Source organism: Cryptomeria japonica, chromosome 11 (genome assembly GCF_030272615.1).
Source record: "Cryptomeria japonica chromosome 11, Sugi_1.0, whole genome shotgun sequence".
NCBI lineage: Eukaryota > Viridiplantae > Streptophyta > Pinopsida > Cupressales > Cupressaceae > Cryptomeria > Cryptomeria japonica.
The window spans coordinates 323,836,878-323,862,246 of record NC_081415.1 but is presented as its reverse complement, the minus strand read 5'-3'; the positions used below and the strand labels follow the sequence as shown (position 1 = coordinate 323,862,246).

Here is a 25,369-nt window from a genome sequence, read left to right as displayed (position 1 = left end):
TTGTTTATCTTGATGACATTTTCATGTTTAGTAGGTCCAAGGAGGATCATTTGAAGCATCTGGATTAGGTTTTGAGGAAGCTTCATGAGGAGAAATTGGTAATCAATCTAGATAAGTGTGAATTCATGAAAGTTGAGTTGGTGTATCTTGGCTTTGTAGTTTCAAATGGATGTTTGAAAATGGATCTTTCTAAGGTTGATGCTATTGTACATTGGCCTACACCTAGGATAGTAGGTGATATTAGGAGTTTTCATGGATTGGCTACTTTTTATAGGAAGTTCATCAAGGACTTTAGTCATATTTGTGCTCCCATCCTTAACACTATAAAAGGATGAATCAAATGTTGGTTTGAATGGACAGAGCAAGCAGCCCAAACCTTTGAGATTTTGAAGAGGAAGGTTGCAGAACTTCCCACCTTGAGACTCCCTAGTTTTGATCAACTTTTTACAGTTGAATGTGATCAAGCAAGCAGGCAATAGGTGCAGTCCTTAGTCAAGAAGGACATCTGGTGGCATTCTTTTCAAAGAAGTTGAATGAGGCTAAACAGAGGTATTCAACCTATGATTTGGAGCTTTATGCTATGATGCAAGCACTCAAATAGTGGTGCCATTACCTTCTTCCAAAAGATTTTATTGTTTATACTGATTACCATGCATTGAGTTTTCTACATGGGCAAGAGAAGTTGAACCAAAGGCACATCAAGTGGGTTGAACAACTCCAACCTTAGACCTTTACTATCAAGCACAAGAAGGGTGTGACTAATAAGGTTGCAGATGCTTTGAGCAGGAGAGCCCTCATTGTTCAAGAAATTTAGTTGCAAAGTGTTGGTGTTGTCTCTTAAGGCTATGTACAAGGAGGATCATGATTTCAAGGATGAATATGATGTATGTACTAAGTTTGTTGACTCTTTTCATGTTGATTTTTCTGATTTTATGTTGCAGGATGGATTGTTCTTCAAGGGGAATGAATTATGCATTCTCCAATGTTCTATGAGGGAGAATATCATTAGAGAGAAACACAATGGCAGTCTTGGAGGTCATTTTGGTTTGGACGGAACCTTAGAGAAGGTATCCCGGTTTTATTTTTGGCCCAAGATGCAGGCAGAGGTAAGAAGATTTGTGGAGCATTTTCCTATTTGTTAGAGGGAAAAAGGTGTTTCAACCAATGTTGGTCTGTATCAGCCTTTATCTATTCCTACTAGGCCTTGGGAAAGCCTTAGTATGGATTTTGTACTTGGATTGCCCAGAACTCCTAGGGGGTTTGATAGTGTCTTTTTAATTGTTGATAGGTTTAGCAAGATGGCTCATTTTGTGCCATGTAAATTCACAAATGATGCATCTCATATTGCAGGTCTGTTTTTCAAAGAAGTTGTGAGCATACATGGATTACCTCTCAATATTGTTACTGATAAAGACCCCAAGTTTGTTGGTCATGTTTGGAGGACTCTATGGAAGAAGTTGGGTACCAATCTATCATTTTCATCATCATACCACCCTTAGACTGATGGCCAAACTAAGGTGGTTAATAGGTCCCTTGTAAATCTCCTTAGATGTCTTACCAAGTAGCATGGACAAAGTTGGGATTTAGTGATTTAGTGATAGGTCCCTTGTAAATCTCCTTAGATGTCTTACCAAGCAGCATGGACAAAGTTGGGATTTAGTGATTTAGTGATAGGTCCCTTGTAAATCTCCTTAGATGTCTTACCAAGAAGCATAGGGAGAAGTCCATTTGAGTTTGTGTATGGCCTACATCCCAGAGGGATAATTGAGCTCAGAGATTTTGGAGGAATGGACAAACGGAGTGCCAAAGGAGAATATTTTGCTATCACCATGAAGGAGATTCATGAACAAGTTAAAGCTTCACTTCAACAAAGTGTTGATAAATATAAACTCAGAGTAGATGTTAAAAGGAGAGATGTTCAGTTCAAAGTAGGGGATTTGGTGATGGCTTATCTAAGGAAAGAAAGGTTACCTAAAGGCCAACCTTCTAAACTACTCATGAAGAAGATAGGTCCTCTCTGGGTGGTTCATAAGTTTGGCAACAATGCATATGAAGTTGAACTTCCAGCAGACTTGGGAATATATCCCATCTTCAATGTACGTGATTTGACAGCCTTCAAAGGATCCTTGACAAATGCAACACCTGAGTCATCTCTTGAGGAAGAGGATGTAGAATGGATGAAGGATCTACTGCTTAGAAACTCATTGGATTTGGAGTGCATTCTTGACTCCAAGGTGATCAAACAAACAAGGAAAGGTGTGTACAAAGACTATCTCATCAAATGGAAGGGGCTTCCTGAATCTGAAGCTACTTGGATGAGTGAAAGTGATATCCTCAAGCATGGAAATACAATCAACCGGTTGGCAACTCAAGGGACTTGAGTTTTCTTGTACAAGGGAGTATGGTGCAGGAGCACTAGGACATGTGTCTACTTCATTATGGTATGTGTCTACATCATTTTGGTTCATGGTTATGCTTAGGAATAGAATGTGCAATGTGTGTGTTTGAAGGCTTATTGATTAGGCCTAGGCAATGTAATAAGCCCTGAGCCTCCAAAGTGTGTCAACTTGGACAAAGGCCTTGTATGGGAATTTTATAGGTATTTTTTATGTTTAGGGGTCTGCAATGTGTAGTATGTTCATTCTTGACATTTGCTGTGAAGGCAAGACCAACTTGTAAAAAGTTGTCAAAAGTTGCAAAGTTGCAATTGTTGTCTTAAGCAACTTTTCTTGCAACATTTTGAAATATGGTTACTCCAATGGTTGGTTGGTTTCTTGTATGTGTTGGAGGCTGTTGGATGATTTCCTTGGTTTGATATAAGCCTAGAGGAATAATGTCTACTAGCTGCTATGTAAGACAGATGATTTTGAATGAAATTCTTGTCTTCAAACAAAACAGTTATTGAGATTTTTTGCATTTTTCTTGAGTTCCCTATTCTTGCATGATTCCTTGTGAATGGTAGGAATGAATTAAGCATTTGAAAATTTTTAGTAGAGTTTCACCAACCATTCGGAGTTGATCTGAGGTCTTGAAACATTTGGGTTTGAGAGAAAGAGGATTTTCCATCTCACTGGCCTAGTAAAACCGTCAAACCAAGGGTTTGGATGCAAAAAGTGGCACAAATCAACTGTTAGGTCCCAGAGACAACTGAGAGGGGGGTGAATCAGTTGTCTAACAAATCAAAACCAAAAACCATTAAACCAACTTAATGCTTAATACCGGTTAACCAGTCTAATATGTCGGTAGATAGTTTTAACAGTTAATTGCAATACCGGTAAGGATTAATGCATGAAACAAAAGGACAAAGTCATCCACAACACATAACACCAATATTTGTATGTGGAAACCCTGTAAGGGGAAAAACCATGGTGGGAAACCTTACCCACAATCATATGATACTACTATAGATAGTAAGTGTATACAAATGGGGTATGCACATGCAGAAAGGCCAAGCGCCTAGAGCTCACTGCTCAATCACAAAATAAGAGTCACACTGACTACAATTGGATGGTTAAATCCAATAAGAATGTATTGCTTAAAATAGCATCTTCATATGCTAGATTCAGAACCACTGTAGTTCTAATTGTCTTCACAAAAACCCTCCTTCAATCTTCAAATGATGTCTGCATGTATAGCTCTTCTTATTCTCGCATATACCTTCAAACAATCCTTTTTCGCATCCCACATTCGATCTTACAAATAAGATCTTACATTTATACCATACCCTAAGACCAATTTTAGTAGGTCGGCACTAAAGGGTAATACAATAAAATTAATTTACAAATCAATTAATACCCAATGCAATAACTGATTCAACATGTCGGCTTAGTGCATTTACAACAATAATAAGTCATCTTCATAGTGTGCCATGCTGATCCAGAAAAGATAAACCTGTTGGTGTATAACTTGGACCTATTTGCCAGTAACAACAAATATGTAAATATGAATATGCCAATTAACAAAACTCCAAGACAAGGTGTCCACACAATGTCTTCAAAATAACCAAGTGTTTTCCATGCCCTTCCAAGTGCCGGTGATCATTATATCCTACCGGTGTACCAGATATCGGTGACTGTGCATAAGTCACTTGCTTGCCGATGAATGATTTTGATTCTCCAAAGTGCCAGAGTTGATAAGTGTTTAGTAGGTGTTGACATCAATGAAAAAACCATACCAAAATACCAACAATCTCCCCCTTTGGCATTGATGGCAACACAAGATGGAAAAACCATCAAAGTGCCAAAATAGAAATGCCAAATACCAAAAACCAACAATCTCTGAAAAAGAGATCATAACCAGAAATCAAAATACAGATATAGAGAGTAATAATCTCTCCCAAATAACAATCTCTCCCCCTGGGAGCAACATGTGTTTTCCTTGACTTTTTCCATACCAATCTCTCCCCCTTTCACATCAAATGCTAAAGTTATTACCAAGCCAAGTTCATATACAAAATAACAATCAATTTAGTATACCAACTACTCCCCCTGAGAAGTAGCTTCCTCATCAAAGCCGAAGTAAAAGATTTCTCTGTTAATTCTATCGGTTGATGAAAAACATCAACTTCCTAAGTCTCTACTGGTGGAGGTATGACCCCAAGCTGGTCTCTAAGATATTCAAAAGTCTCCTTAGGCAGAGTTTTAGTGAAGATATCTGCAATCTGCTCTTTAGTATTCACATAAACTAGTTTTATTTCCTTTGCTTCAACATTTTCCCTTAGAAATTTCAGTTTGATAGAAACATGTTTGGTTTTAGAATGTAATACCGAATTCTTAGATATGTCAATTGGTGCAGTGTTATCACAATAGATAGTAATAGGTTCCTTGCATTTTACCTTTATGTCCTTCAACATTTGCTTAAGCCATAGTACCTATGTACAGTTAGTTGCTGCTGCAACATATTCTGATTTTGATGTTGATAAAGATGTACAACTTTGTTTCTTACTCAACCAAGAAACTAGTCTATTTCCAAGAAAGAATGCTCCACCGGTGGTGCTTTTTCTATCATCCACATCTCTTGCCCAATTTGCATCTATGTATGCACATAATTCAAAGTTTTCATCTCTAAGATACTATAATCCAAGATTTATAGTGCCTTGTAAGTACCAAAAAATCCTTTTTACTGCTAATTCATGATTTTCTCTAGGATTGCTCTGAAATCTTGAAACAATACATACTGCATTCATAATATCAGGTCTGGTTTGTGTCAAATACAGTAAACCTCCTGTCATATATTTGTATCTAGTTGGATTAACAAGTGTAGATTCATCCCTTAGTGATAGTTTTTCATTTGTAGTCATAGGTGTGCTTACCGGTTTAGAGTTCGTCATCCCAAATTTCTTTAGTAACTCTTTTAAGTACTTGGATTGACTCAAGAATATACCTTTATCATTCTATGAAATCTGCAATCCTAAAGAGAATTTTATTTCTCCAATCATAGACCTTTCAAATTCTTGCTGCATTTTAATAGAAAATTCTTTACATAATCCATTTTCTCCTCCAAAGATTATATCATCAACAAAAACTTCTATAACCAAGATGTCATGATTAGTCACTTTATAATATAAATTGTTCTCTGCATTACCTTTAGAAAAACCAATCTTCAAAAGATACTTATCCAATCTTGCATACCAAGCTCTTGGAGATTGCTTCAATCCATACATAGCTTTTCTTAACCTGCAAACCATATCTTTGTTATCTATCAAAGAAAATCCATTAGGTTGTTCAATGTAAACTTCTTCTTCAATATCTCCATTCAAAAATGCACATTTAATATCCATTTGATATACTTTGTAGTTCTTATGTGCTGCAAAAGCCAAAAATAATCTGACTGCCTCAATTCTAGCTACCGGTGCAAAGGTTTCATTGTAATCAATTCCTTCTTTCAGAGAATATCCCTTACACACTAGTCTTGCTTTATTTCTGATAACCTTACCATCTTCATTAAGATTGTTTCTGAATAGCCATTTGGTTCCAATTACATTTTTATCTTTAGGCCAAAGAACTAATTTCCAAGTGTTATTCTTCTCAATTTGTTCCAATTCTTCTTCCATAGCTTTAATCCAATATTTATCTTCACATGCCTCATTAGCTGATGATGGTTCAATTTGAGAAATAAGACATACCTCTTCATTTTCCAATCTTCCTCTTGTCATAACTCCTTTGTACTTGTTTCCAATTATCTGATCTTCAGAATGATTCAGTCTTACATACCGGGGTGTCTTTGTTTGATGTTATTCCTCCATTACTATGGAATTTTCAAATGATACCGGGGTAACTAGATCTTCATTTTGTACCAATGGATTTAGTGTAGGTTCATTTGTCAAAAAATTTGTTGCCGGTTCAGAGTCTATATACCTTGAAGTTCCTCTGAATTGTTCATCAATCTTTACATTTGTACTTTCAACAATTTTCTGCAATCTTTTGTTAAAACATCTATATGCCTTACTCTTAGATGAATAACCAAGAAATATTCCTTCATCACTTCTAGGATCAAATTTTCCAATATACTCATCTCTTCTGATATAGCATTTACTTCCAAAAATTCTGAAATATTTAAGAGTAGGAGTAATAACAAACCATAGTTCATGAGGGGTCTTACCGGTTTCACCTTTGATGTGAACTTTATTGAATGTATAGACCATTGTACTTACTGCCTCTCTCCAATATACATGTGGTAGGTTTGCTTCTGATAACATACTTCTTGCTGCATCCAAGATAGTTTTGTTATTCCTTTCAACAACTCCATTCTGCTGTGGTGTCCGAGGTGCTGATAGCTATCTTCTAATTCCATTTACTTCACAGAATGTATTAAATTCCTTAGATGTAAATTCTCCTCCTTGATCTAATCTTAGACATTTGATTTTCTTACTGGTTTCATTTTCTACCATAGCTTTGAACAGTTTGAACTTTCCAAGTGCTTCTGACTCTTCTCTGAGAAAAGTAACCCAACACATTCTAGAATAGTCATCAATGATTAGCATGAAATATCTATCACCTTGTAAGCTTTTAGTTCTAGCTGGACCACATAAATCAGTATGAATTAAATCAAGAGCATTATTGGATTTTTCTGGAATACTTTTGAAACTAGCTCTAACTTGTTTTCCAAATTGACATTCCTTACATACTCTATTGTGAGGTTTGACAATTTTAGGTAAATCTCTAACTGCCTTAATAGTACTGATTTTCACCATGCAATCAAAGTTTACATGACAGAGTCTCTTATGCCATAGCCAACTTTCATCAATATGTGCAATTAAGCATGTCTTTTCACTATTATTCAAATGAAAGATATTACCTCTAGTCTGGTTACCAGTTGCAATTTCCAAACCAGTTCTATTCATGATTTTGCATTTTCCATTTTTGAATTGTAACTGAAATCCTTTCTCAACTAATTGACCAACACTCAAAAGATTATGCTTTAATCCTTCAACATAGTAAACATTGTCAGTGTTATACTTACCATCAAGAGATATTTTACCCTTACCTTTGATCAAACAAGCTTAATAATCTCCAAATCTTACTAAGCCTCCATTGTATTCTTGAAAGTTCAAAAATTTACCTTTATCTCTTGTCATATGATGTGAGCATCCTGAATCAATGATCCACTCATCCTTTACTTCAACTTTAGCTGCCAAGGCCTGTTCTACCGGTTGAGCAGTAGGTGTCGATTGATCTTCTATTATAGCAACAAAAACTCATCCATTGTCTACCGGATCCTCATCAGAATCCTCAGTCACTCCTTCATCAGCAATGTAACAAGATTTATCTTTATTCTTCTTAAATCTATATCTCTGATATTTAGGGTTAGGCTTGTATGTTCTTCTAGCTTCTTCTCATAGTCTAGCATGTCTATCGGGACATCTTGAAGCCATATGACCAATCTTATTGTAGTTAGAACATTTAAAGGGTGCTTTACCTTCATACTTACTTCCAATTGGACCTTTAGGCATTTTCCTTGCAAATAGTGCTTCAAGTTATTCATTTTCTTTCCTACTTTCTTCAAGTTCTCTTGCATAAAAGGCTTTCCAATCTGATTTATCAAATGATGGTGCAGATGATATTGATGCTTTAAAGGCTAAATCTATTTTTATAGTAGCAACAGGACCAAATTCTTCAATTTCAAAAGCTGAAAGTTTTCCAATCAATGTGTCCCTAGTTACTGATGTATTAGGCATTGTTCTTAACTCATTTATAGCAGTGACTTTCATTTTATATGCCGGTGGAAATCCTCTTAAAACTTTTGAAACAATTTCATCCTCACTTAAGGTTCTTCCACAACATTTAATACCCAAAACAATCTCATTTACTCTTTTCATAAAAGCAAAAATCCTTTCATCTTCTTCCATTTTTAGATGTTCATACCTAACCCGGAAGCTTTCAATTTTTGCAATTTTGACTGTGGAATCTCCTTCATTCAGTATTTTCAAATGATCCCAAATAGCTTTAGCAGTAGACCTATCTGATAGTCTCATGATTTGTTGATTAGATAATGCGCTCAAAACTGCTTCTCTTGCTTTGCAATCATTTTCTTCATCTTTAGTCAAGTTAGGTGGATTGGGCTGACTCTGAGTAGTAGTATAACCATTCTTTGTAACATCCTAGATGTCCTTTCCAATGTAATTTAGATGTGTCTCCATTCTGATCTTCCATATTCCATAGTTGGTTCCATCAAGTTTAGGACTATCCTTCTTGAAATAGTTAGTAGACATTTGATCTCCTCAAGCTCTTAAACTTCTGCAAAAGAGGACTAGGCTCTGATACCAATTGTTAGGTCCCATAGACAACTAAGAGGGTGGGGGTGAATCATTTGTCTAACAAATCAAAACCAAAAACCATTAAACCAACTTAATACTTAATACCGATAAACCAGTCTAATATGCCCGTAGACAGTTTTAACAGTTAATTGCAATACCAGTAAGGATTAATACATGAAACAAAAGGACAAAGTCATCCACAACACATAACACCAATATTTGTACATGGAAACCCTGTAAGGGGAAAAACCATGATGGGAAACCTTACCCATAATTAGATGATACTACTATAGATAGTAAGTGTATACAAATGGGGTCTGCACATGCAGAAAGGCCAAGTGCCTAGAGCTTACTGCTCAATCACAAAATAGGAGTCACACTAACTACAATTGGATGGTTAAATCCAATAAGAATGTACTGCTTAAAATAGCATCTTCATATGCTGGATTCAATACCGGTGTAGTTCTGATTGTCTTCACAAAAACCCTCCTTCAATCTTCAAATGATGTACCGGTGTAGCTCTCTTATTCTCACATATACCTTCACACAATCCTTTTTCGCATCCCACATTCGATCTTACAAATAAGATCTTACATTTATACCATACCCTAAGACCAATTTTAGTAGGTCGACTCTAAAGGATAATAAAATAAAATTAATTTACAAATCAATTAATACCCGATGCAATAACCGATTCAACATGTCAGCTTAATGCATTTACAACAATAATAATTTATCTTCATAGCATGCCACACTGATCTAGAAAAGATAAACTTACCGGTGTATAACCTGGACCTATTTGTCAGTAACAACAAATATGTAAATATGAATATGCCAATTAACAAAACTCCAAGACAAGGTGTCCACATGATGTCTTCAACATAACAAAGTGTTTTCCATGCCCTTCCAAGTGCTAGTGATCATTATATCCTGTCGGTGTACTAGATACCGATGACTATGCATAAGTCGCTTGCCGATGAATGATGTTGATTCTCCAAAGTGCCAGAGTTGATAAGTGTTTAGTAGGTGTTGACATCAATGACAAAACCATACCAAAATACCAACATCAACATCTCTTAATGGGATCGATCTAAAACCTGGGAGTATATTGATTTGGAATGTATATTATATGTTCCTGGTGGTGGAGAAGATAGAAAGTGTCATTTGGCTTTCCTAAGATTATGTCTTAGGCTTGACATCGATCATGTGGCAAGCCTGTGCAACAGGAAAAGAAGGTAGAAACCTTGAACACCAGATTGGTGGATGGTCAAAATAGGCATGAGAAGGACCCTAGGGTAGGTGCAGACCCTAGAAAAGTGTCATTATTTCATTCCTTTATGATTGGTGAAGCTTTTGAGAGTTTAAACCCCAATACCAGCTAAAGGAGGCAAAATAGGGTCCGTATGGTTTGACCATCTGTACTCAAAACCTAGATGCAAAAGTTTGGAATCTTGTAGAATGCCCAAAAGGGTATCCAAATATAAAATTTATTTAAGAGGTTGTTCAGGTAGGTTGTGAGACAAATCAAGAAAACTAAGAATGGAGGGCTAATTGCTTGTATCCCTATTTCCTAGGTCTAATAGGGAAATGATACAAAAGGCTAATAAACATCCTTCAAAGGGGTCAAGATCAATGCAATTACCATATAACATGTGTAAACATTCACATAGGCCAAATTCCAACTTGTAAGTAAAGATCTTGTTGCTTGGGATGTGGGGTTGTTAGGTGTCTTTGGTTGAAGGGTTGGAACCTAAGGGGTAGGAGAATCCTTGTCAATTGTGAGTTGTCCTAAGTGAAGAAATCCTTGGGAAGGATCTAGGGCAGGATCTAGTAACCTTGGGAAGGTTAAGGAAATTGGTCCATTGTGTGTCACCAAGTGGAGACCCTTATTGAGAAAGAACCAAAGAAAGTGATAGAACATCACCATCCCTTTGCATCAGCAGTGGAAAACTAGTTTACAAAGGCAGGATGCATGGTGCTTGGTAGTAGCGAAGTGAAGCATAGTGGGACAATGGGCATCTCAAAAGTGTGAAGAAGTCTTACCTCGCGAGGGTAACCTAGATGAAATTTTTGGACATGAGTTAGCAGAGGCTAAAATTGGTCCATTACCCGACCACCCCGCACACATAAAGGGAATAATCAAGAAGACTACGGGCTAGTGGGTATAGAAGAGAGAGCATTCCCCACTATTTTGCATTGCACAGAGATGGGGATCTTTCACCAAGAAACTCAGTGAACCATAGAAAGAAGGGAAGATCTTGCGAGAATGTGGGATATGTTGGAGGGACAAAGAAAGGCTTTTCTTGCGTGACCAGAGGATCATGCGCAATATTGAGTGGGGTAGCTAGATGAATTCTTAGTAGAGGCCCCTGCACCCCATGAGATAATAGCAGAGGTGTATTTTGATTATAGACCAGCAGGAGAAGAATAATGGGAGTGGTCATGTCATCTCAGAAGAGGGGAAGCATGAATGAGAGGAGGCAATGGCTCGATTTAAATGAGAAGGAATAATAGAGAAATAAGCCTAGTAGGGTAGTAGGATGTATTTGAGGCCTGATGATAGTGTTGCCCCATGAGGGTGAGAACAATTAGCAAAATTGGATGTGGGCTGGTGGGATAAATGCGTAATGCATATCTCACTACCCCGCGAGAAAAATGCAAAGGGGATTTTTCAACATGTGGGATAGACAAGGAAAGTAAAATCGATGGAGTCTCGCTATCCCATAGGCTAAAGAGGGGTAGGAAAGAGACCTTGCGGGGTAGTAGAAAAATGAAGAAATAAAGAACCCCACTATCTTGCATGATGGAATGGGGCAAAAAAAGGACCTTGCGGGATGACAAATTACCATAAGATGAAAGAAACCCGCTATCCCGCAAAGGGATGATTCAAGGAATGACAACAAAATTTCATTAAAATTCAAACTTTAGAGATCGATGAAATATTAAGGATGGTGAGGATATAGATTAGGGATGCCACATCAGCAATCAAAGATGTCAAAGTGTAATCTTTGTCATCCAATTTAAGATCTACAGTTGAGTTTATATTTAAAGCCACCAACATGTTGAACCATGCATTTATGGAGTAATGGCGACCCTGCTGGAAGAAATAAAATAAAAATCTAAAACATTATTGTTCACCCTACGGTTCTAGAGAAATCCCAAAGCAAATTTATTGTATCCAAAGGTGACCATGAGTTGCTTCCAAGCCAGAATTGTGATTAAAGGCATGTAAAAACCAATAAGTTAGTTGAAAACTCTCTTTGTGTCCTTTAATAGGAAAATTGCAAGTGTTTGAAGGGGGTTTCTGTGAAAAATATTTATAGTCTTGTCCTAGGTGTAAGGGAAGGGTTTTATTAGCTATAAAATTCATTAGCTTCAAGCTCAAAGAAAGAAAATGGTCTCCCCCACCAAGGACTATTGCTCCCACCACTGAAAAAAACTCATGAAGTGGGAACAAGCTTCACTCAACTTGAAATAACCCATGTTGTCCAACTTTCCATTTTCCTGCCTATCCATGCAATTGCAGACAAACCAAATGCTAAATTGAGCTTGTCTATTCCACAAAATACTCTGCAAGCTTCCCCAACTCCTAAAACAAGTGTGCCCTCTCCAAAGATGCCTACAAAACAAAAAAAGAAAGAGAGCTCCTGAGAAGGTTGTTGTTGTCTCTTTTGATAGTGGAGAGTCTGATAAACCAAACCCTCCTCGTAAGGCTAGGAAATCCCCTCCTAAGAAGAGGAAATTTTTTCCTAAGAAGCCATCTAGAGAATCTTCCATGCAAACTCCCCCTACCACTGAAAACCCTCAGGGTGAAGCATCAAATCCATAGGAGGGCACCCCCAAGCCCAAGAGGAAAGAGATTCTACCTAAAAGGTCGCACCTAAAACTACCAATGCACCCAAAAAAATTCCAATTGCACATAAAACCACCCCTGTTGTAGAAAATCCATCTCCTGCTCAGCAAGAGCACCCTGCAGAAACCCCAACCTTGTCAGTTCCATCCAAGGGTGCAGAGGAGATAGAAAAAAAAATTAAGGAGAAGTTGGAGGAGGTAGAAAAGAGAAAGAAGAAGGAAACAAGAGGCCTCCATTAAGACCTGCTAGAATTATTCCCTACCTCTAGTATGCATGAAGCATTTAAGGGTACCTTCACTGACTATTGATCCAATTGCAAATATGCTCTCACCACTCATAAGGGTTTGGATATATTCTTCTATTTTTATGGAAATAGGGATAAGGCAATTCTAGTGTCCAATCCCTAGAATTTGAATTTGGGGAAGCTAGTCATCCCAAATGTGTGTGTTGAGGCTATGTTAATCTAAGAGATAGCAAAGAATTACCACCCCTTGAGCATGATAGTCAGGATGACCAGTCGACACTGCCTGCTTGATATCACCAAGGAATCAATAATTCAATGTTTTGATATGGATAAGAGTTCTCTTAGGAGGATTGACAAGAGGAGACTGTAGGAAGAGTATGCAGCAAGGAAGAAGGCCATAAGGAAGCCGATATTACCATATTTTTTTATGAGAATGTACAAAGGGAGGCAAGCCTATCTCTTAGATTTGGAGTCTTTTGACATAACTCTTTTTGAATATTATTTTATAAAAACTTATTATGCATTGTGTCAAATTTTGGGTGAGGACTACAAAATGACTCACATCCCTATTGAGTACATTATGATGGCAAGAAAGATTCAATAATCAAATACTAATGAGTTATATGGTTTTGGCACATTTCTTCAGAAGAAATTGCATAAAAGTTTGATAGAGGCTAAAAATGAAAGAGAATTTGAAATTTAGACATTACTCTTTACTCTGTCACCTAATTTTTTTTCAAAATAGAACAAGGTGGGATGAGGCCTTACAAATAAAGATGACCAATCTCAAAATAGGATAGAAATGGCCAGTCCAAAAATGGACTCAAATATGTGATGAAGGATCTAGGTACTCAGATTATAGGGTCTTCTTTGACCATTTTGTTATGAAGATTTTGGGATTGTGTGGGGTTAATCAGCCTAGGCTCCCAATGCACATCATTGAGGTTTTAAGAGTGAAAAGTGCCAGGGCAAAAAATATAGACTACCCTGAGGAGGCATTTTCTCATAATTTTGGTGACTTCTTTTATTCTAATTGTACAATAATTAGAGTGTATGGGTGCCCTTAGCCACCCCATATCTTGCTAGTCACAGTCTCCTCTAGTCTTGCCTTCATTGAATTCATGTGGAAAATAATGTGGATGGAGAAGGAATGAATTAGGATAGAAAAGAAGAGACAACACCTCCATGGGTTGATTACTTTTGAAGAGTTTCGTGTAGGGAGTGACACCATGGACAAAGTACAACAATTATTGGTGAGTAATTACTGGCTCAAGGTGAGCCAAACCAGAAAGATCCAGAGGGTTACATAAATGAAATGAGGACACAAAGGCTCAAAGTATGAGGTTATTCCCACCATTTTGACGAGTGAGAGGATTTAATTAGAAATGCCAATCCCTCTAAGGCTATGCAAAGAGGAATAAATGGGAATATTTGCAGAAGTTGGAAAGGTAAAGGAGAGAGGAAGATCCAAACTTCAAAGGATTTTTCTATAACATACAAAATGACTTTGCTAGAATGTTGTGCAAAATGAGGTCTTTTGAACAAATTGTTGTTTCAGAGCAAAAGAGGAAAGAAACTAGGCAGCCTGGTGAAATTATTGGAGAAAGGCCCACCTGTGAGCCTCCTACATCCTCAAAGTCAAAGTGAAAGGAAAATTTGTCTAAGGGATCTTCTTAGTATGTCCCCTCATAGCCTCTTACTCAGGGGGAGCACCCTACAATAGTGCACATAAGGAGAATTGAAAACAGTAAAGCCAAAATCTCAGATTTTGCAGATATAATTGGAGTTGAAATTGATACAAGTGTGCAACCCCATTCTCCTCCAAGAGATACATTTAGAGATGATGATTTTGTTGAGGTCCTCACGGACCTAGACCCAAAAAAAATCTCCCAGATGTTGTCCCAGAGGAGGAGGCCTATGATGAAAGGATAATTGCATCAATTCAATTCATGGAGGATGACAATTTTGTAAATACTCCAGAGTTTAAATCATTTTGGATGAGGGAGAAATTGAGAAATTTATCAGAAGAAGAAATTCAAAATTTTGATAGGAATAACATTAGATGCACCCCACAAGAGGGGAGGAAGATTGTAAAAAATAGTGGTATGACGCTTACCGGGTTGGGCCTTTGAGAATATTTTTGTGTTATATCAAGTAATGAAGCAAAGTGACCTCATATATGCTCAAGAATTTGGTGAGCATGGTGTTGATATTTTTAATTGTAATAGAGGTTAGAATACTAATTCACAACTCATGGATTTTTATCCACACTAAGCAACCCTTCATGAACTAGAAGCTATATTTAATTATCAACCCAGGGACGTGAACTTGAAATGAGACAGCAATGTATATGCACTATGAAAGCCTTCTAAGTTATTGTATCGGTTGTGTATGGAAAATAAACTCAGAATAATAAATTATACTAAAAATGTGAAAATGTTGGAAATAAAACTAACTACACAGCAGTGGCTGCAGGAAGACTAGTTATTTGCAACAGCAGTTGCCGCAAGATGACTGGTTATTTCCAACAGCAGTGGCTGCAAGATAACTGTTCTAAAACTAGTGAAATCAAATATGCTGAAAACAAAACCTATCATAACCAACTCACTAATTAAATTAAAGCATAATGAATAAAAATCTAAACTATTGCAAATCTAAACTATGATGATATCACAGTTCCTCAAGTGGCCCTTGCTTGAGTTGCTTCAATCTGTCATTAGCATTCCATCTTCAATAGACAAGCTTCAATGCTCAAATAATCTTATTATTACAAATCAAAAATTACATGGACATATATCAGACTTGTTGATTGAACTTGGACACCATTAACAAGACTCAACACTAATTGGATACTCTCTACACTATTCTTAACACTACTATCAACAATACTTTCAACACTACTTTCAACACTACTTTCAACACTACTTTTTACACAACTCAACAAAATCTTAGATTTATGCTTAAGGGTTGAGAGTTGAAGTAATTAAAAACTCAACAACTTATTAAAAATTTCATTTCTCCTATGACATCAAGGAGATGACTTATTCTATTCATGACCGGTAATAAAGATTAAACTAACAAGAGTTGAGAGAGTTCTAATCCTCTTCAAACTCTACAACTATAAAGTACAGTCATGGATAAATATGTGTACAAAACATGTTATAATTATTTATGGATCATCAAATATTGTTTCCACAAGCTTATCCAATGTTCCTTCACTTTAATAACTCCAAATACACGAACTCATGAAGAGGTAGAAGAGTCCAAGTTGAATTACAACTCAATCCTTTACTGTTGCCTGAAAATCTACTAGTTTGTCTGTCAACTTCTGTTTATTACTTCTCATTAACTATTGTGAATAAGATAAAAAAATTTAAACCCATTTTAGATCTCATTTTAATATTTCTAGTTAAATTTGAAAATATTAATTTCATTAAGAAATGAGTGAGATATTCCCATTTTACTGAAACTGGTCTTTTGACTTTTTCTGCACTTTCAATCAACTGTCACATCTATCAATTGCCAACTTGCTTCTCCTTTCTTCTAGCTGTATGAACAACTCAAACCACTCAAAAACAAAATTTTAATCATTCCATAGTACTTTATATTCAATAATAACCACTTTTTATAATATGTAACATTTATTTAGCATCAACTAGCTAGACACACATATGCATATCAAACACCATTAATCCTACTTAATGCTTCACAAAATGAAGGTAATGTTTGGAAATGGCTTGGAAGGAAATTATAAACATGAGTTAAAGTATCATAATACATGAAATAATATGGTCAATTTATAGGCTCATCGTTTCCCCCAGCTGAAATCTTGCTTGTCCTCAAGCAAGGAGTAGACATTGGTTATGCATGAAATTTTGTGACTATTGATGAGTTGAGACATTGGCATATTTTTATCCTTAGAACTCTTAAGATTTTGTCATATTTTTATTTACATAATAGTAATGATGTATCATAAGTTTACTATATGTATTTCAGATGTTAGCTTGAATCTATTAAAGCATGTTTTGTCTTTGTCAGTTTATTCCTACAGCCATATTATTCATTCCTGTTGCCATCTGGATTGTTTAAGGCAGTATCATGTGTGAAATTAATAGATGTCCTAATTAATTAAAATATGTATGTATGTTCTTGTATTTTATTTATTTTGAAGTGGAGGGAATAAATGATGTTGTGGTGGAAGCTCGCCTATTACACTAGTTGCAGGAAGAGATATTCAAGGAGATGACTGAAAGATCGAACAACAGAGATGTTGAAGAGCGTAAGGAACAACAGAGGAGAAGTAATTCCATGATACTAATGATGTCTAACTCAAGTGGACTTTAGTGTTGTAAATATTGCTATAGTATGTTATGACTGTGGTTCAGTTTAGATCCATATTTTTTATAGCTTAACTCCAGCTATCTCCTTTCTCGATTAAGTTATCTGCCTCTTCTCTTCGGCGTGATCTGTGTTGTTTAAAGTAGATGGTTTCTAATAAAATAAGCTCTTCATCTCTTCTCAGAGGTTAGAAAAAAAGACAAAAAGAAAAGTAGAGGATTTTGGAAATAAAGTTACAAGTGTTTTTGAGTTTCTTTTTATGTTGAATCATGTAATGACTTCCGAAGAACAATGAATAAAAATATGTTATTCTAAGAACTTAGAGTTGTTTTTGGGAAACCTGGAATCACTCATCCAAGGGGGCCCACTTGGTGACTGTTCCTATGCCTTTGTTAAGATTAGTTTTACTCTTTAGCTTCAGTAGATGTTCTTGCATTGACTATTCCTACAGCCATTGGAAACAGATCCACTAACTGTTCTTGCAGCCAAACCAAAATAGAGTAGTTTCAGTTTATCAGCATTAAACTTAGCCAATATTGCTTGAATGAATTTATGTTAATGTAGAAGTTTTCTTGTATCCTTTCAATAGTTTCAATTCTTTCTTATCTTTTCTACATAATGTTAGTTGCTGCAGTAATGCAGAGTAGTTGTTGTAGGAACTTAGTGCATATATAGTGCAAATCCATTTCAAGTATTATGTCCCTGGGTTTACAATCAAATGAAAACTAGCTATAGAAATAGTGACTTTATCAAGTGAATGTCCAAACTTTGGGTTGAGACTTCAACTAGAGTTATTATTCTTATTGTTGGGTTGAACATTTTTGGCGTTGTTGTTGGGGATGGTGTCAAACTAAGAACCTGTTATGGTTATTGTCTTTTTAGTTTTTAGTTAATTGTTTTTCTGGCATACCTAATTGTTCGAAAAAAAATTATGAGCTTACATGCATAGGTGAAGAAGAGATGTTCTAGGTATATTTCTACCCAGTCATCCTAATCATGCAGAAATTAATTCCCTAGATATAAATCCTTTTGCTAAACTTTATCAAACCCCCGAGAATTTGAAAAACCCTGAATCTGAATTTCCAAAAGGCAATCTTCAGTTCCTCTTTGGACCCCCAGAAGAAGAATTTCATTTGGTAACTTCCCCCACTATTCCAATGAAAGGAAACCCACCTCTTGGTGGAAATAATCCACCAACACCACCTTTGGACCCAACATTTGAGTTCCCCATATCTGTTTAGCATGATAATGCTAATCTCAAGAACATTCCAGCTTCTTCCTTCCCTAAATTCTATGGACTAGTGACAGAGGATCCAGACACATTTCTATTTGAGTTTGATGTTCTCTGTAGGACTTTTGATTATACTACAGATGTCCATAGACTCAAAATATTTCCTGCCACTTTGAAAGAATCATCTTTAAGATGGTTTATAAGTTTGGGTAGTAGCACAATCAATACATGGGATGAGTTGAAATGATTGTTTCTTGCAAAGTATAAACATTATTATATAGGCATTGATCATCATGGGGATGCTATCTTTAGAATGAAACAGAAAGAAGATGAGACTCTTGAAGATTATCTAGAAAGGTTTCTGTTTAGTGTCAAAAACTCCAAGCATAGTACTCTAAATGAAGATTCCCTCAAGTTGATATTTTTGAGGGGAATCAGTGATGAATGCACTGATGATTTGGATCTTATGGGAGGAGGTGACATTACATAGTCTACATGGAATGAAATAGGACAAATTTGTAAGAAGTATTCCAGATCTGCTTCTAAAAAGAATAGGTGTTTCAAGCCAGGAGTTCCTTCATCAACATCTAGTACTGAAGTTTCTAGAATGGAACTTAGGCATTTGTTGAAAGACTTTAAGGAGGACATCATAAACAATATGGCTACTTAGTTGGATACACTCTCAGCTAAGAAGAAGCATGAAGAAGCTGATGCATTTCTTGCAGAATTTTGCCCTCATTGTAGACAGAGAAAAAAGGACTGCAGATGTAAAATGGTTGCAAATCTTGAGATTCCTGACTTCAAGCCAATACAAGGTGAGGATGAACAAGTTTTCTATGTTGCTCAAAGGAGGCCAAATTTCCAAACACAAGGTATGCCTCCAGATCCACTTTCTTTTTCTGGTTATAGTTGAAATTCTTATGTACCAAATAATCAATGGCAATCACCATATGCGCAAAATTTTGTTAATTATCCAAACATGTATGGTTCTCAAGGCCAAGGGCATTATTTTTCTAATCGATCACCATAGTGGCAGCAGCCACAGGGAAATTGGTATCCACCTCAGGCACAAGGGAACCAATTTCAAGGGAATTGGCAAACTACTCCTCAATGGAGGGGGAGTCAACCATGGACTACCCAATCTTCTAGATATCAACAGCCTATTCAGTAGCCACAACCACCTGCAATAATGCCTCCTTCTACAGCCACTATTGTTCCACCTAAACCAATGCAGTTGCCCACTCAGCCAATGCCAAATCCTAATATTAAATCTTAGCAACAGAAACAAGCTTATTCAACTGACCCTAATCAATACCCAACCTATTCTCTATCTATAAGTGATATTCACCTTAGATCCGAGACAACTATGCCTAATCCATCTCCTCTAGTTATCACTAAGGTGCAAGAAGAACAAAAAATCTCTAATTCAACAACCACAATACCTCAGAAGCAGAGATTGCCACCATTTCCCCAGAGATTGCAAGAAAAGGAAGTTCTTACACAAAAGGAGCAAGGTTTTGATATCATAGATCAACTGAAGCATGTATGTGTTAAAATTCCATTGTTGTAAGCAATAAAAGATGTTCCTATATGTAGTTAAGGCACTTAGGGAGGCATGTCTAAAAAAACCTAGCAGGAAGAAGAAGGATCCACAAATAGTGCATGTGATGGGTCAACTGGCAAATATTATGCTAGGAAAGGTTTCAATTCCTAAATATTCTGATCTTGGTAGTCCTATTGTGGGTATAGTTATTAATGATAGCCAGATAAGGAATGTTTTAGTTGATTTAGGGGCAGCCATTAATGTGATGACAAGAGAAGTAATGTAGCAACTTGAAATCAATAGTCTCAGGCCTACACCTACAATCCTACAGCTTGCTGACAGCTCTACAGTGTGACCTGATGGTATGATTGAAGATGTGGTTGTTATTTTGGATTCCTGGGAATACCCTATAGACTTTATGATTTTGTCTCCAAAGGCGACACTGGGAGGATATCCGGTGATTTTGGGAAGACCTTGGCTTGCCACGGCTGATGCATATATTGGATGTAGATTAGGAGATATGACTATTTCAGATGGGAAATCTACAAAAACATTAGCATTGTATTCTCCTTCTCAGCCCTAGTTTGATCAACAACAAGTCGTTGGGCCTACTTTGGGAGAAGAATTTGAGGGAGTTGACTCTATTAATCACCTATTAATCACCTTATGATGATTAATTGAGGGCCATTCATACAATTACATGATGAAGACTCAATTCTTTATAAAATTCTGATATATGAGTTGAAACAAGAACAACAATTGCAGGAGTTGGTACCAAATATTGCAGATTTAGACTTTCCTGTAGCCACTGATATATTGCATACTTTGTTGCCATAGGAAGTCTGTACTGCTTATTTTTCTGATATATCCCAGATTGATCTTATTATCAATATAGAAGTTTATTTCAATAAATATTTGAATATCAATAGTGATCTTGCAGATACTCAAAAAGTAGCACTCATGGACTTGCTTAAATGTCATAAACATGCCTTTGCATGGGATTACAAGGATATGCATGGAATAGATCCAATAGTTTGTACCCATCATATCTATATAAAAGAAGAATGTTGCCCACTCAGACAACCACAAAGAATAATCAATCCTGCATTAAAAGAAATAGTTAAAGAGGAATTGCAGAAGTTGTTAAAGGCTGGGTTTATCTATCCTATCTCTGATAGCCAATGGGTATCACCTTTGGTAATAGTTCCTAAGAAAGGAGGAAAATGGAGGGTATGTGTTGATTATATAGCCTTGAACTTAGCAACAAGAATAGATCATTTTACATTTCCATTTGTGGATCAGGTATTAGACTCTTTTTCTAAGAAGAGATACTTTTCATTTCTTGATGGATTCAGTGGTTACAATCATATTCAGATAGCCCCAGAGGACCAAGAAAAGACCAAATTTACTTGTCCTTGGGGAACATCTGCATATTATGTTCTTCCTTTTGGATTGTGTAATGCTCCAGCCACTTTTCAAAGAGTAGTGATCAGTATATTTTCAGATATTTCTCAAGACATCATGGAAATTTATATGGATGACTTTACAACTTGTGGTTCTGAATTTGAAGAAGCATTAGGGAGCCCGAAGAAAGTTTTGCAATGGTGTGAAGACTATAGTTTGTCATTAAACAGTGAGAAGTGCTTCATAATGATGTAGGAAGGAATAGTCCTTGGTCATCATATCTCTATAAAAGGAATACAGGTTGACCCAGCAAAAATTGAAGTCATTCAGAATATCAATGCACTGTTAAAGAAAAAAGATGTTAGAATTTTCCTTGGTCATGCTGGATACTATAGAAGGTTTATCAAATATTTTAGAAAAATTGCAAGTCCCTTATATTCTCTACTTACCAAGGATATGGAATTTAAATGGACTTCTTCATGCAATGAATCTTTCTTGAAGCTTAAGCACGCTTTGACCCAAGCACCAGTTCTTAAAGGTCCGAATTGGTCTTTACCATTTCAAATTCATATAGATGCATCTAATTATGTAATAGGAGCAGTCTTAGAATAGAAGATTGATAACTTGGAAAGTGCAATATATTATATTAGCAAGAACTTGCAGGGCCCTGATTTAAATTACACAGTCACTGAAAAATAAATGTTAGCAGTTATATATGTACTCAACAAATTCAAGCACTATATAAAAGGGTATCCCATATTTGTGCATACTGATCATACTACAATCAAATATCTCATAAATAAGCCTTCAATTACTGGTAGATTAGTTTGTTGGTTATTGTTGATGCAGGAATTTGATATCACAGTTATTGATAACCCAGGAAACTCCAATGTGTTTGGAAATTATCTTTCAAGGCTTCAGTTACAGGAAGATGCTACAGCCATAGATGATTCTTTTCTAGATGAACATCTATTCCTTATACAAGCCCACACTCCTTGGTATGTTGATATTGCCAACTATTTAGCTGTTGCTAAAATGCCACTTCATTTCTCTCCTAAGGAAAGAAGGTTGTTAGTGGAGAAAAGCTTTAACTTCTCATGGATTGTTGATTGTTTGTTTTATACTGGACCTGACCAAGTCATGAGAAGATGTGTAAGATAAGATGAAACAAGATATCATATGATATCCTGCATGCATGTCATGATGAGCCATGTGGAGGAAATTTTGCTGCTTAAAAAACAGCACTCAAAATACTGAATATAGGATACTATTCACCCACATTATATAAGGATGAAGCACAATATACAAGAAAATATGACAGATGCCAATGCATGGGGAGACCTACTAAATCTGATGAGATGCCATTAAATCCACAAATATTGGTTGCACCATTTGATAAATGGGGATTAGATTTTGTTGGCCCAATTGATCCACCTTCTAATGGAAAATCCTACATTTTAGTAAGTACAGATTATGTAACCAAATGGGTGCAGGCTCGTGCCATGACACATGCAAGAAATAATAAGGTGGTTGAGTTCCTTTATGAGGAGATATTTACACAATATGGAGTACCAAGGGAAATTGTATCAGACCAAGGCCCACAATTTACTTCAACATTGATTGTAGCCTTAGTCAATGAATACAATATAAGACAGAAAATCTACCCCATATCATCCACAAGCTAATGGACAGGTAGAGGTTACAAATAGGGAGCTTGAGGCTACTCTTACCAAAATAGTAATTGTTCATAAAAAACACTGGTCTCATAGACTTTCAGAAGCAATTTGGGCATACAGAACAACTTGGAAGACACCAATTGGTTTTACACATTATGAGATGGTGTATGGAAAAGAAGCAATGATGTTTATTGAGTTTGAGCATAAAACTCTAAGGACAGATTTGCAATTAAATATGACACTTTCTGAAGCACAAAAGGAACATATTCAGCAATTGAATTCTTTGGATGAATGGAGAAAAATGGTTGTCCAATAGACAGAACTGATACAAAATCAGAGAGCAAAGTGGCATGATAAATACATCAAAGAGAAAAAGTTCAAAGCAAGTGATTGGGCAACATTGTCTGACTTCAAAAAAACAAGATACTATGGGAAATCTCCAAACCATATGAGATAGAGGAAGTTTTAAACAATGGAGTTGTTCATTTGACCATAATTGACCCAGTCTGGTTTAAGATTTTGGTAAATGGTCACCAATTGCATCTTTATCATAAGCCGGCCAACAAAGAGGAGTTCCTATAGCAATTTGCTAAAAAGGATTAAACACAAGTTCCTGCAGCAACTGATCAAGTTCCTATAGCCACTGATCAAGTTCCTTCTGCAATTGAGCAAAGTAATGGAGGTAAGGTTCCTGCAGCCACTGCAGTGAACATGCTTGCCACTTCATAATTCTCCTCGCGTCATTTCACAAAAATATTTCCATGTCTTATGGAAATATTATCCTCCATAAATAAAATTTTCCATCCATGTCATCCCATCTCATTTCCTTATCTATCATTTCATTTCATTTTGCCTTTATTTTCGAACGACTGCAGGTATGTACATATTTTATTTTATTTTAATTAAGCATTTATGATTTCATTATGATTATTGCCTTTGCTAAATCTGCGTACACTTCCCTAAATCCTTTCATCCTGTGTGGACACGTGCCAAAGTAAGTTGGGCGGGGTGTTTTATGGTTCAGTTTTCAAAATTAGTAATTACTCATCCTTTTCGGTGCCTTGATTTGATTGCTTGCCATCATTTCTAAGATATTATTCGGCATAAGAAAGTAATAAACTCTGCCGCCAAATTTGGAAATAGGTAAGGAAGTTTCAATTTTCAGTCTGAAGAATATTTTGGTTCTTCATTTCTCATCTATAGAGTTTGCTACATTAACAAATTAAGAAATGGGTGGAGATCCAATCCGCCATGAACCAAAATTCCATGATGCATTACTACAAGATTCTCTTTGTGAGCATTATTTTAGGCAGCATGGTTGGATTGTCTACTTTCTGAAAATAAGGGATTATAATGAAGAAATTGCCTCAGAGTTTATGCATTCATTCAACGAAGGAGAGGCTACTATTAAAGGATTAAGGGTCATTGCTACAAAGCAGGGGATAGCTGAAGTTGCAAGGTTGCCATAGGAAGGAGAATTCTTTCCAGAATCAAAAGACACCAGAAGCGCCAGAGTAGAGTTTACACTTCCCATAGATGGACCTCTAATAGTGGACAATCAAGGAACCAGGAGGGTTTCCCTTGCAGCAGAGTGGCCCCAGGTGGCTTTATATGTAATGAAGTACATTACTTGCAAAGGAAGGTATTCAAATTTACATTCAACCCATTTCAAATTGCTTAGTCATTTACAGCATGGTCGGAGATTGAATGTTCCTAATTTTCTATACCACCTCATTTCCATAAGTGCCAAAGAAACATGGAAGAATGGAAATCGTTTTGTCAGCCATCATGGTCTGATTAAATTACTGGTAGAACATTCTCTTAGGGATGTTTCATAGATGGAATGGGAGGTATTTGAAGACATATTGCAGTTTAGGGTTGAAGATGTTCTTGCTGCAGATGAGCCAACAGTTGAAAAAGAAAATATTAAAGAACACTCTTCTCCTATAGTTTCTGTAGAGAATGAATTGCTCATCGTTGAAGGAGTTGTGACTATTATGGAGGAAGAGATGGTTGAGACAAACATGGAGCAACCCTCCACTTCTTTTCAAAGGGAATCACCATCTTCTAAAAGAAAAGGGAAAGGATTGGAAATAATTGATGCAGATGATGAACCTATGGTTCAGCTGCAAGCAACTCAAGTTGCTCCTGCAACCAAGAGGCATAGGTTGAAAAGAAATACTCCTCCAGCAAAGCCATAGGTAGAAACCATTCCTATAGCCACTCCAAAGGTTTATGTGAGAAGGACTTGAAGCAAAACCCAGAAGGCCCGTCCAGTAGGTGATCCGGTAGAGATTATTTCAGTGGAAACATCAGAAGAAGGGA

At 36.4% G+C, this 25,369-nt stretch overlaps 1 protein-coding gene across 1 annotated transcript in view; it reads left to right on the top strand.

The window, feature by feature from the left end:
• Positions 1–1,787: 1,787 nt before the first annotated feature.
• LOC131860197 (uncharacterized) overlaps positions 1,788–25,369 on the top strand; it is a 97,330-nt gene continuing 73,748 nt past the window's right edge. The window contains exon 1 of the mRNA XM_059214575.1: positions 1,788–2,234. Coding sequence (XP_059070558.1) covers positions 1,788–2,234 — 447 coding nt within the window. The remainder of the gene's footprint in view (positions 2,235–25,369) is intronic.